The sequence below is a fragment of the Phasianus colchicus genome, chromosome 3, assembly GCF_987193195.1.
Source record: "Phasianus colchicus chromosome 3, bPhaCol1.hap1.1, whole genome shotgun sequence".
In the NCBI taxonomy this organism is placed as follows: Eukaryota; Metazoa; Chordata; class Aves; order Galliformes; family Phasianidae; genus Phasianus; species Phasianus colchicus.
The window spans coordinates 3,880,783-3,895,246 of record NC_143438.1 but is presented as its reverse complement, the minus strand read 5'-3'; the positions used below and the strand labels follow the sequence as shown (position 1 = coordinate 3,895,246).

General features: G+C 35.1%; 1 protein-coding gene across 3 annotated transcripts in view; it reads left to right on the top strand.

Moving 5' to 3' along the window:
- CTDP1 (CTD phosphatase 1) overlaps positions 1 to 14,464 on the top strand; it is a 97,896-nt gene that overhangs the window by 61,235 nt on the left and 22,197 nt on the right. For 2 of the 3 annotated variants that reach the window (XM_031609842.2, XM_090136843.1), the window contains exon 12: positions 5,370 to 5,560. The exons of the other annotated variant lie outside the window; for it this stretch is intronic. In XM_031609842.2, the coding sequence (XP_031465702.2) occupies positions 5,370 to 5,560 (191 nt within the window). The remainder of the gene's footprint in view (positions 1 to 5,369; positions 5,561 to 14,464) is intronic. 3 annotated transcript variants of the gene reach the window in all.

Below are 14,464 nucleotides of genomic sequence, written 5' to 3'. Positions count from 1 at the left end.
CCAGTACTTTATGCAAGTGTTATTTCTGGTAGGCAATTTCTGGTTGGTGCTGGCTTTCTAGATTTTCTGTCTGGAGGACTAATCTTAGTTACAGCACTCAAAGCCTGTCATCTCTATTCTTTTTCTTCCCTCTCCTAATCTCTTCCTTGATAAAGTGATTATTTCATGCAAGGTATTGTTTGATGCAGTGCTCAATTTATCATGATAAAATTATAAATAAAGCTTTTTTCTGGCTTTTATGTTTACCAGATTATATTTTTTTACTTGTACTATTCATTCATTCATCTAAGCTCTAAGTAGTGAAATTCCACCTTTCCCCCAGCTCCCTGCAAAAGACATAAGGATCAAGTTATGTGCTACATAAAAGCACACAAATTATTTATGGAAGTATTTATATACAGTATATAATATTTTTATTATCTCCGTATATGCATCTGTATAATATGTGGAGATGTTATATATGGAGATATATGTGTGGATTATAATATATATTCATGTATTTATAAATTTGTATAGGACTAGAGAACTTCATGCATTTTTATCTCTGGTATTGCAGTACTTTTCTGGTTCTTTTTTCAGAAGGTACAGATCTTATGCTGTGGAAACTGTAGCGAAGGCAATCAGTCATTTCTTGTAATTATTTTCCTCTGCATCTAGTCCTTTTACTTGTCTACAGATATTGCAACTTCTTTTTCTGCAGATTTCTCTCCTATTTTCTGATGAATGATTCCTTTTTTTTTTTCTTTTCTTTTTCTTTTATTGCCAATTTTCCACTGTAATTTGATATTTACGCTTTGGATGTGGTTCTGTTTCATCTTTGGCAACTGATCCATTTCTTGCTGTGAATCAGCTTGCAGATTTGTTCTGAAACAACTGCCTTAACTCCATAACCAGTTAAACTGTAGTAGAAAGTTGGTTTTTTTGGTTTTTTTTTTTTTTTTTTTTACTGTAAAAACTTACATTCTTTCACTACTTCTACTGCTCATCTAATTCTAACTTGATTGTAGAGTTTTGCTTTGATTGTTAAGAAGTTTTACTGATAGTGAGTGAGTCATCCAGGCACATCTGTTGTCTTCTCAGGTTTTGTTTTCCTTTATTTTTGCTGAGTGTTTTACAGAGATGCAGTATTGCAAGGAAGTGATAGAATATTCAAAGCTTGTGATTACTGTCCTGCTATTTGCAGCTTCCATAGTTTCATAGCCTACAAAACCAGCCTTTCTGTTAGTACTGATGTGTCTCGTGGATTTTTGAAACTACCCATCCTGCTGGGTTTGGATCTTCCTAAAATATGAGTATATTGAGGGCAGAGAGAAAATAGTTCTGCCTCACTTTAGGTTTCTTATTTCATAACTAATTGGTTGCTCTGAAAGCTTATCATAAAAACCCTAAGAATTCTGCTTCAGATTTTTTTGCTATGCAGATAGAAGTGTTTCCCTGTAGCCATAAAAATAAATGCAGCCAGATTCTGATATTATTTCTTTTTCCATAAGAGCTTTCTTAGCCTTTGGTATTTTACAGGAATTCTGTCTTTATACTTCCTTTACATTTTCTTTACCCTTCAGTGTTGATACGCTTCTTTTTTGCTACTGTCTTCTCTAGAAATTAAAAAGATTATAGACACATTGAAAGAGAGATTGTTGAGCTCAGCCTCTTTTATCAAGTGCAAAATGCAACAAATTGATGTGTATGTAAAAAGTGAATTTAAAAGTGTATGTAAAAATTAGACTAATACTGAATTCTAGTAGAAGGCATCTCAACATTAAAATAGGGAGTCATCATAGACAATTTATTCTGAAAGAAAAAGTTATTTAACCACCACCTGATCTTGCTCAAGTTTTAAGTGTTAGTATTAAGAAGTTTTTTTTTCATAGCTCTGTGCTCCCAGAGTAAGAAGTTTAACTCACAACTGCTAGAAGATGGAACTGTTGTTCTGTCTGATTTGATTTATAGCCCACTACTATCATTTGCCATTAATCTCATAGGTGCAGAAAGTACTCCTTTGAATTTGCAGTTATTTGATGTCACTTTTCCCCCCAACCCATTTCTTTTGCTTCTCACTTCTACTACTGTGTTAAAGTTCCTAATAGGCTCCTGATTTCTAATGCATTTCATGTGAAATAGGTACTAAAACTTCACTGTCCTGCTAAAAGAACGTAGTTTGGGATAAAGCAGAATGGAATCTTGGAAGTAAAGGGAAGGTTGGAAAGATAATGGGATCAAATTAAGAATTATGGGGGCTTATGAAAACAAGCCATCTGTCCTCTAGGGAGACTTCTCATATTCCACAGAGCATGCCAAACTGTTCCATGTAATTCACTGTTTCTCTAGTGGAAGAACGTCTTTTGGCAGTATTGCCTCTGTGCTCTGAAGAAAAATTAAAAAAGTGCTAATATAAGTGCTCATTCTGGCAAAACTAGGACGATCAGCAGCATTTTCAAGATGCATATGTCTCAGGGCTAGCTTTGTGATGAAAATACGGCTTCAGATGCTTTAGAAATAAATGATGATAGAATTAAAAAGCACCATCTTCTGCATTTTCTGTCTGTTATGCATATTTACTTGAAAAATTTATAAACCACATACAGTATGCTTACTTCATTGTGCAGTTTGTGTCCTAAAGTTCAGAAGTAACGTGTAAGTGCAAACCACTAATTCTTTCCATTTTATAACAAATAATTCATCTTCATATGAATCACTCAAATGTTAGGGGGATATCAATCCCAAAACATGTTTTGGATTAAAAAAAAAAAAAAAAGCCAAACCAGCCCTAAACACTGAGTTGGTTTGATTCTTAGGGACAGTTCTGAGTACACTGGAGTTGCAGGATGCTAGCAATATAACTCAAAATATTAAAAAACTAAAAATAAAAGACATAATGTATATTTTATAACTTCTTTTTAACACTTCTGTCCAATCATATCTCAAGTAATTATACATGTACAGTTTGAGATATTCTAAAACATTTCTGGTCATGTTTGAATTGTAGACATACTAGCCTGACCAGAAACAGGGACTCTTGTTATTCAGCTAATTGGAAGAACAGTAAAATAAATGCAGTGCAGATTAAGCTAGTGCATATGTCTAGGTAAGTGTCACTTTAATATTTATGTTTGGGTTTTTTTAACCTATCAATTTATTTGAATGAAGGGCTTAAATCTCTTTGTGTAAAGAAAAACAGTATATTTTTGATTGCTTAGGAGTTCTGAAAGATGAAAATGATTGTCCCGGTATTTTTAAGCACAGTTGGCTGTTTAGTTAAATACTTAAATAGAAGTTTGCAGTTTGGATGCCATCCTAATTTAAGTGGCTTCTAAGGATTATCCCTTATTGATTATTTTCATATGCAACCATTTTCAAAATCTGCCATATTTATGTAGCTCACACATGCATTTTTAAATGCTTTTCACTGAAATAAGACATGAAAGTTAGTATAACTTACTAGTTCTACAGATTAAGTGACATTCTTGACTTGCAAGAAATGCCATCCTTGTGAAGTGTGGAAAAAAAAAAAGACATAGCAATAGCTGGAGTGCTAGTCTGGCAAAATCATTTGTACAAAGTATTTTAAATAAAAATACAATTTCAGTTTGTGAAGCATCTGTGACAAACATCTTTCTGGAAAAACACTGCTTTAGCAATGAAGATCTGCAGTTTTAAACACTGGTCTTGCTGGAAAGTAGTTTGTTCAGAACTCTATGTCTCTGCTGTCCTCTCACTGTCAATTGCTGGATGTTAGTGCACTGATTACCTTCTTAGTAAAGGTGTGTTCCCCTGATCTCATTCCAGAAACTGTAATACCAATGGAAAACCAACTTAAACTGTTGATCCAAGAACCTGACTGACTACTTTTCATGTTGTTTAAAAGTCATTTCATCCAAGCATAGCATAGGCTTTTAAAATCAGTGTGTTGTAAAGCTCGAGAAGCATTACAGCAGTCAGACAGGAGTAGCTGACTACACTTTTTGAAAAGATAATAGATGATAAAGATAATAAGCCCTGCAAATCCATCTGTTTGTCAGAGGTCTGAAGATTATTGCTATGTATTCTATCTTTCTGAAGTCATCAGGAAGAGTTTCCTGAGAGTCACCTACGTTTTTGTTGAAATTGCTGTTGAGCATCTTCATTGGTATTGGGTTCTACATATTGCCTGTCTCTGAACGCTGGAAAAAGAAAAGGCATATTCTTTTGACTGTTAACAAAATTCTGTATTTCCTGTTTTCTCTCCCTCCTTGCTTGCAAGATGTCTCTTGAGATTTTTCTGTGAAAAATGTATTTCATTTACTTCTGCAATGTGGGCAATAGAGCATTTGCAAGAGTTTGCCTTTTTTTTTTTTTTTTTTTTGCCTTCTTATTTCTCAGCCTCTGTTTACCTTTTAGAATTATCCATTACAAATCAATGTAAAATCTTTCTGAGCGTGTTCATATATGGAGTTTTTTGTCTTGATAAAGCAGGTATGGCAGTAGTGAGAACTAAAAGACATATTTCTTTTCATATTAGACTGAGAGAGAAACTGCTTTCTGGAAAATAATAATATCCATAGATAAATACACTCAGCTTCTTTCTGTGGTCTCCTGTGGCATCCTCACTTATGTTTTCTCATGTTTTCATCTTTTTCTGAAGTCACTGTTCGTGGTGACTAAAAGAGAAGCTCAGCAGAATTGATCATGAGTATGATTTGCTTTTAATGTTAATTTCAGTAGTTCTGGACATGATGGAGCTAAATAAAATGATTTGGAGAGAGTATGAAATCTTGTGCCGAGTTTTCAGAAGGGGAAACAGTTGCTTAATGAAGTGGCTAAATGTTTTCATAGACTTGCCTTTATTAATTAGCATGAACAGACAAATAGGTTACAGCAGGATTCTTGGCATTTAATTCCATTCATAGTGAGATATTTAGAAATGCCCTTTTTTGAAGTTACTTCCAGTTATTCTTAAACAGATAAGTATACGCATGGTTGTTAGCTGGAGTCTTAAAGAAGCTCTTGTGTTAGGCATATAAATACATGCTGTAACAGTACAAAATACTATCCATTTTGTAGATAAAAACCAACATTTTTTCCATATCATACTTCTTATTTACAGCTTCAGTGTTACTATAATTAAGGCTATGTGACTGAATCCTGCATAAGAATATATACGTATCTCTCAAGCAGACTAAATATATTTGATTTGAATAGAATGCTACTGGAGCTGTTTCAGAAGTTGTCTTTAAGGTACTTGTGTGCTTGTGTTTACTTTGAATTTTCATAGAGGAAGTCAAGACAACTGGAAGCATACTCTTAATGATTATTTAACTGTCTAATAACTATGTAGTATTGACTATGTTAAAGCCTGTTAGAGGACACACTGACTCTTCACTCTTTGACAGGTTGATGACATCTTAGGAGAAGGCAGTGATGAAAGTGATAGTGAAAAAAAAAAGCCAGAAGAGAAAGGTGAAAAACCTCAGATTAGTGCAACAGAGGCTACAGGAGTGAAAACGGATCAGAGACCTCGGTCATCGTCGTCATCATTATCATCATCATCAAGTGAAAAAAGCTTAACAGGCAGTGTACCCAGGTATGAGTTTGTTGAACGTAAAGAGAAGTGTTAATGATGTTTCATTCTGTTTCAGCATTATTCAGTATGTTTTTTGACCTCATAATCTTTGTTGTCGACCTTAGTTTGTAGCTAACTTTTTTTGTAAGTGTGTGAAATTGGCATGCTTGCTTCTGCAGTGTTTTGGGATTGTTTAAAAAAAATGGTCATAATATCTATCTGTTGAAAACCAGAGTCTCATCTGTTTTGAAAGAACTGAAAATCACTAAGCTGTGCCAATTTTAAAGTAGTCTTAATCTCAAATCAGATATTAGACAGTGTCTTCTGCAGTGTTACTTTGAGTGAGGGTTTTTTTTCCCAACAGTTTTGGGAAACTATTTTTTTAATTCTGCATTATGGAGAGTTTTTCAATGGGAAATTGATAAAAATGAGGTTAAGATGATTTTATGCTTTAGTCCCTTAAAAGCTAAATTAAACATACCAGTCTTTTTTACAAGAATGATTTGAATGTTCCACTATAGATTGTTGACTAATGACTATCAACCAATTTGCAGGTGAGCTGGAACTTGATAATTAAGTGTCTGTTTTAACTATATTCTTTAATGGTTCTCAGTCTGCAGTCTCTCAAGTTTTTAAGCCTAAGAACACAGCGAAAACAATGCAGAGAGGACGATATACAATGGAAGTCATACTAGTTTTAATTTAGAACTGCAGGGATTGTCATCCTGTATCACCAAGCATGAAAAATGTGAACATGACTTACACACGCAATTAAGTTTTTCTGCTCACTTACAACTGTTTTCAGTTGTAAGAATTGAAGCTGAATAGCTGACATAAACTAATAGCTTTCCTTACTGGTGGGTAAAGTAGGTAGGACTTAAGTGATTTATATTGTTTTGACTTTTGTGATACAGTGATAAATCAGAGGCATTGGCTTACAGATCAAAGCAAGCATCACAATCCAAGTAAAAGTTACTGGATTCCACACAATAAGAGCTAGTCATGAGTTTCAGTTATGTTTAACCACACAAATGATATGCAAGAGAAACAGAAAAATACCACATAATTTGTTACAGTGATACTCATCAGGAAATTTTGGTTGCAATGTGTCAGGGGTTTCAGAAAATGATCTAACAATTTAGTTCATCATTGATATTTCTAACAATGAACATTGTTTAAAAAAAAAAAACTGAGTGTGTTAGGCATAAGAAAGGTATAAAAGTTTAGTCCATTTCATATAGTTAAATTTCCTAGTTTGGAAGAGGGAAGACAAACCAACGGCAAATATTTTTAGAACTCCATTTGAAGTAGCAAGACTTGGTGGCATATCTCTGTTAACTTACCTGAAAAAAAAAAGAAAAGAAAAGAACGTGGCTAAGGATTGCTTTCTAATACTTTTCCTCATGTTTGGTTTACAGAGAGCAAGTACATTTGTAATTAACTTCTGCTGTACGACAGCTTGTAAATGAGCATAGATATGCTTCTGCACTCAGAATAGTGTGAGGCCATGTGTGTATCTAGTACTGTTGCTGCGAGAATAAAGTCTTTGAGAGGCTTCCTAAGTAAGTTTTCTATTTTTGACCATTCTGCCTTTTAAGAAGACCACTGTCATTTTGTTAAGTTGCATCCAAGATTGAACCTGAATGGAGTGCTAGCATTTCAATCTAGCACTTCTATTATTATTATTATTAGACTGGCACTAGCTAGGCTTTGGTCTGGAAATCTACAGAATATCATTACTGTTTCCCCGACTCATATGACATGTCTGTCAAAAGTTCTCATGAATGGAGAAAAAATAATTTTTGAGAAATCTAATAGCTATTTTTGAGAAATAACTTACAGTATCTTTTCTGCATCCTCTTGTTGTTGTGACTTTTGGAAGATATCATAAGTTAGGTTGGAATTTGATGGCATGTGGGGTGATTTTTGTTTTCTTTTAGTTCCAGCTTCTTCTATAAGTCAAAAAAATGCTTGCATTTATCTCATAAATGTTAAAGGGACACTGCATAGACCAAGCAGTCGTGTTGTCTGATTTAAAAATAGCATAGTTCATATCAATCATGTTTGATCTGCCTCTTGCAATTATGAACTGCATAGCAATAAAATCTTCAAGTTACTTTTATTTAGAAAATCTAAGTGAGGTAAATGAGTTTTTATTCTTAAATCTTCTTGATCTTTGTGCGGTTTGTTTTATTCTGAGCGGCTGCTTGTAGAAGGTATTCTGGAATAGAAGAATTGCTTTTAGAGCTTTGATCCATTGTTTGTTGAAGCAGACAGATGCCTGACTTCAGCAAGCAATGTCAGAAGAATGTATTTGGTAGAAGAATGGACAGGAGTGTGAAACAGTCTTGTTAAGAAAACTTGCCAAGTGAAATGTATATGGTGAGGTTTTTGCCTGTTTTAGTTTTTAGATTCTGAAAATCTCCAGTGGAAAGTGATGCCCTGAACAGCAAATACAATTGTTGCTATGTGCTTGCCTTCCTACTAATGCAGAATAGATTTTGGAAATAGTTAATGAAAAGCTTCAATAAAGCAGCTAACCTTATTTAGACTCAGCATGCATCAGACATTTTGTAATATGTTCACTGAGGTGGTACCAAGAGCTGTGGTTTAGTGATGAGACTCAGGAGATCAGGTTAATGGTTGGACTTGATAATCTGAAGGTCTCTTCAAACCTAGGTTGATTCTGTGATTTCTCAGTTCATTATCAGAAGCTTTGTACAGTATCTTTTTTAAAAACTTACTTCTGATTGATTGTTGTCAAATCACAATACCAAGTCCTACATTTTTACAGTGTTTCCTTCAAATAATTTCAGCTTCTGTAAAAACATCTGTGAAGTCTAATTGTTCTGCTGAGAAGTTACTCAATTTTGGAATAGAAAATTCACTACCTTGTGTGTTTGGAACATGTTTTCTTTTACTTAAGAGGAAAGTATGATAACTAAATAGAAGAAATCTAAAAACCAGAAGTAATATCTAATTCATTAGCAAAACTATTTTCTTGCAAAAATTAAGCTTCCTTTATAGAAGCACACATCAGTGAAATGTTTCCTTCAGCAAAATTTCTTGCTGGTAATTTTTGCATCAGTCCAGAGTAGTTGATATTCCTGGCTGATAGTGAAAACTTATTTCTAAGAACAAGTATCTGAAAAGGTACTTTAAGCTTTGACAGTAGTTTATTTTCTGAAATGCTTTCTTCTATTTTGCATATACATTGTGAGTTTCTGTACTTATACTACAATTCAGAAAAAGTGTGCGAGGGCTGTCTTGAAAGTAATGTCTCCTATTTTATTATTTTGACCCATGACATCAAAGGTGAATGTTAGCAGTATGGCAGCAGAGGTTGAACCTTTCTGTAAGTATTGTGTTGCATTTTGTGGCCATGCAGCAGATGGCAGCAGAGGGAGAAGTCTGACAAAATGGCATCTGACATGTAAGAAGCAAAGGCATGTCCCTGAATTCCTCCATGCAGAAAAAATGGCACCAATTGACATTCATCAACACTTGCTGAACATTTATGGAGACCAAACGATGGCTGTGAGCACAGGGAGGTGGTGGGTGGTGTGTCTCTGCAGTGTTGACAGCAACTGTGGGTGACCTCTGGTGGTGCAGTATTTTACAAATGCAGCATGTATACTGTTGTTCAAGAATGGCAAAAATGCACAGCTAATGATGGTGACTATGCTGAAAAAATCTTTTCTAGCTTAGAATTTGCTCTCACAAATAGCGTTGTTGTACTCTTTTGTATCTGCTGTAGTTTCCATGACAATAAATAGGAAGCATTTGTTTTGGAGTGACATATGTATTTTAAGTTACTTGCTAGCATGGTAGTCATCTGAAGTATTTCTAAGAGAGTTTAGATTTCTAAAAGGAAAGGAGCTTTTTGCACTTCCTTCAGAATGTCTTTGCTTCTTTTAAGTGCTTTCTTTTTTCAAATATAAAAGCAACTTCTTTTAATAGCCACTGTGCTAGAAGATGGAAATGACACTTCTGCTTGCTTTCTTGCTGTCAAAAAAAATCTCCTGCAATCTCCTCTAAAAAATCTTGTTTGACACATCTCATGCTAATTGAGCCAGTGTATTTGATGCTGTTCCTATAACCTTCTTTCAGCTCCCACTCTGGAGACATTCTGCTTTTACAGTCTTGGGTCTTAAGTTTCCACATATCAGTGCTTTTCAGACAGTAATCCTTACGTTAGTAATTCATACTTATCTGATTTATTTTTTTTTACTGCTCTATTTCTATTCAAAATGCTTTATCGGACTGTTATTAGTATATGGTGTAGTTCTTGTTGAGAATTAAGGGTAATTTCAACAGCATGTCTCAAATGTAGTTGAAAATTTGTGGGATTTTAAACATTTTGCCAAGGAATGTGGGTGTTGTTTGATCATCTGTGTAACTCACTGAATTGTGTGAAGTCTTAATGTTACTACACTGTATAGTCTTCCAGAATCCTTCTCTAAATGATACATATAGTGTGGTTTAATCTTTATGATATGGAAAAGATATGAATTTTTAAATATTTCTGCCTTAAGTTCATCTTTTCCTGCCTCCTGTATCATTTGCTGCATTAGCAGAGCTCACTTAATTATCAGGCAGTTTGATAAAGAACCTGTCTGCTGAGATGCACAAAAGGATAATATTAACTTTTAAGAATGATCTTTAATTGGTTCTTTGCCCAAGATTTTTATTTAAAGGGGCAGGTAAATGCAAAATGAAAATCAGTACTCCTGTCTTCTGTCAACTCTTGAATGTTCAAGAAAACGTTAGGATTCTTTCTCTCTAGAATTAAACGTAAAGTAAGCAATTATTCCCCATTATAGGTAATAGGAAAATACTGTTTAAAGAAAAATTCAACTTTGTTTTGCTCTCATTTATGTATATTTTTCCAAGTAATTTCTTCAGACATCTAATCTGAATCTTTTTGGTGTGTGGTTGTTCTGAACAATTTTTCTTGCAGAATTGAGTTTAGTCACACATAACACGTAAGTCCTTTTCTAAGTTTTGCATTCAGATTTCCCACTTTGAGAACTGCAATTAAGTATTGGAGTTGGATCAATCAGTGAATTTCTAAAACTACACCTTTTTTGGCTGTTGGCCTTTCATGGCAATGGATGTGGGATTATGGAGGAAAATGTCTCAGCTTAAAAAACGTGTTCCCACAAAGCTGTTACATCTGCTGTCTTTGCATTGCAGAAGCAATATTTCAATTAGACACTTGTGAATTAGACTGAGTATTGAAGCTTATTTCAATGCCTTGTGCATAGAATTAAGGGTGCTGAAAAGCTTCAGGAAGCAAATATAGCCCATTTGTTGATACTGCCAGTGAGATCATGCATCCACAATCAAGCAAACTATTCATTACTACTGTTCCTTGCTATAGTTTGGTAAATAAGTGCCGTTTTCGTACTTGAATACTGCAAGGCACACTGATCATTAATCCATTTTAAGAAGATTCTTCACCAAACCCACCATTGAAAGCAATGCGTAGTCATTGAGTAGGGAAAGAAAAAACAAAAACAACAACAACAAACAAAACAAAAACAAAACAAAAAAACAAACGCAGTCCTAAGCTTAATTAAAAATCCCTGATAAGCAACCAGCTCCTCTCCTCATTATCAGAAGAGTTGATTCACTTGGAAAATTTACACTTGTCATTTTGGATGTATTTTCCTGGAAATGCCTACTCTTAAGCTAGGGCAATTAGAGGAAGCATGTGCTCTCCCTTCTATATGCTTAGGCTCCAATTTTATAGCTAGTTATATTTCTAAAGTTCAAAGTTGTTGGGAAAGCTTTTCATTTTACAGAGAACAGTCCAGGTTGGTGTATGTAGTTATTAGCACGATTAGTCTAATTTTCTGAAGACTTCAAAAACTAGGAGAAGAAAACATGTTTCAGGTAATGAGAAAACCATACTTTTTATGTAATGGAAAACGTTGCTCAAAAGTTTTTCAAGCTTATCACAGGTATTTTCTTTTCTGGCTTCAAACTTAACTGATGCTGGTAATGCAACATGTGAACTAGTGTGTTTTGAATCAGTGGAGTCCTCTGTTAAGAGTGGAAATTCAAAAGGATGTTTTCAGTTATCAAGAATTGAAATTTCTATCACCTTCTTCTTCAACAAAAGTGTGTATTGCATTGTGTGTGCGCCAGCCTGGAAGACGATGCATGGTTCCTTGTGGCACAAATTACTCCTAATATAACAATAGTTCTCATCATTCAGACAAGCTAAGAGGACATTTACAGGAATGAATACCTTGGCACTTTTAACAGTTATGAAGTAAACATTCTTTGTATGTAGTGGATTAAAAAGTTACCGCAGCGTCATGCAGTTTTTTTTCTAGAAAAATCAATGAAACATTCCAGACTGAAATCCAGGATCAGCTTCTAAAACAAGTGCTCTCATTGGCAGTGTATCTTATTCTTTTCACATAAGCAGGATGTTCTGCAGAATTTTAATGTCATTTCTGTTTGGAAGTGATTGTGAAGACTAAGAAGGAAGAGGCCTCTCTGGGCATGCAAAACATGATTTGTTTCTGTACTTAGCATTCAGGGAACTATCAGTATTGAATAAATATACACTGCAAACATTGCTTCCATTTGGGAACATTTTTACTTGAAAGCTCTTATATTACTCAAAATTTTTACGTGGCAAAATCAATGCTGTGGTAATAAGTGTTTTCTAGGGTGTGTACGGTATTGCTGTCCTCACCCCAGCTATTCACACTATTTTTGGCTACTGTTCTTGGAATAATAGTCTTAATTATCCTTAATTAGGCTTATAATAAAATACTTAGAGCTATAAAGCTAACTGTCAAAATATTTCTTGGTCTGCATGCAATTATGTCTTGTTATAATGAATTCAAGTAGTGTGAGGAGGCATATAGTGGAGAATTGCTGCGTAATTATTTAACTTCAGCCTGTTACAATATTTTTTTCATTTGAGACAAAGATCTAAAATACCTGTCCAAACTTTCTGCAGTTGTACCAACTAGAGATCATGATACAGTCATACCTACTAGCATGTTAGATTTCTGGTCCTTCTAGACCTACCTTACAAGATTTAAAAAGCAAACTGGACAGAAGGGAGACTTTGGAGTTTGATTGAAGACATTTGTCTTTTCAGAAATGGTCTTCAGGTAAGCATTTTCAGTGGCACTAAGTTGCCCAATGCTTCTTTCTTACATAATTCCATTCCTTGTGTGGAGTGCGGTGGCTTGTGTCTTTGACAGACATAAACTGCTCGAGTTGAAACACGTTTAGGTTTGCTCCACACTTCATACTTCTTTGCTTCTGGAAGAGTTCAGTAAAAATGGTTTTCCCACTGAAGCTGAGGCAAAAAATGTTCTATTAAAAAAAAAAAGAGAGGGGGGAGGGGGTCAGATAATGGGGTGTCATTATTTGAAAAGAATTATTTGGTTACCCTTGATTTTAGGGTATTGGATCTCAAGTAATGGATGGCTGTGGCCTATGAATCAAGGATATGTGTTTTTCAGTCCTATTCTATGGACTGAATTCTATTGGAATGAAATACTGTCCAAACCTTTAAGTGATTTTAATTAGAGGTCTTTATGATAAAACTCCAGTATATACTCCAGTATATATGGGTTACTGTAAGTGTGTGTTTACTCACTTATTTGAAAAATATATTATTTTAGCAGGAGGACTTCAACAATTTTGGAAAGTAATTACAAATATCTAGAAAATCACTGACAAAGTCAGTTGTACTAGATTCATTTTATGATCGTGAGTGGAGAATTCTTTTTTAAATGGAAGAAAGAATCAAACTGGAAATCCTAGTCTTAAAATTTCATCCACCAAGCAGCACGTTTCTGTTCTCTACCTCACTCGCTCTCTTCAAACTAGATACTTTCTTCTTCCTCTTAAGGATGCCATTTGATCACAAATATGCTTAGAAATATGCTTATTCTGTGTTCTTACCAACAAATGTACAGAGTTATTCTTGTTTCAATTGCAACTGTAAGCAGTGTTGAAGTTTGTTAATCCAGATCAGTTTGAAGGATTGTTCTCTGGGTTTACCTCATTTAAAGCTTTCCCTGGGTTTTACTTGTCAGTGGTCTCTTACATCTGATCTTTCTGTGTATGCTTAATTCTTTAATACCACAGCAGTGTAACAAGAATGATTGAGGAGTTTTGTCTCCACAGTAATGAGGTAAAGTACTTCTGTCTCTTCTTACAGAACGCTGTTATGCCATAACACATTGCGGGCAGACCTCATTGTGGCCTTCCAGTGCTTGAAGGGAGTGGATAAACAGGAGGAAGAACGGCCATTTACAAGGGTGGATAGTGATAGGACAAGGGGGAATGGTTTTAAACTGAGACAGAGGAGGTTTAGGTTGGATATTAGGAGGGAGTTTTTCACCCAGAGGGTGGTGAGGCACTGTTCACAGGTTGCCCAAGGAGGCTGTGGATGCCCCATCCCTGCAGGCATTCAAGGCCAGGCTGGATGTGGCTCTGGGCAGCCTGGGCTGCTGGTTGGTGACCCTGCACATAGCAGGGGGTTGGAACTGGATGAGCATTGTGTCCTTTTCAACCCAGGCCATTCTATGATTCTAGGATTCTGTGATTTAAGGTTTTTTTAATCTGTCTTCTTAATCTGTCCCTTCTGATTATTGGAGAAAAATGGGAGATGTAGTGTGACTTTTACCCTGAAGAATGTCAGCTGCAGGCAGTACGTGAATCTGGGTATTTCTCAGAGGAGAAGGGTGGGACAGAAGTGAATTCAAAATAACCCTTAGGTGTATTTTTCACCATGGTGTTAGATCATGCTGTTAGAGCAAAACTACTCATTGCTTCTGTAGCAACAAGAAGGAATATAAGGGTTTTTTATTACTCCTGGCTTGGAAGACAAGTTACTATCTTGACCACTCACTGTTCTTGTAGTCTCATAACAGAAAATATACA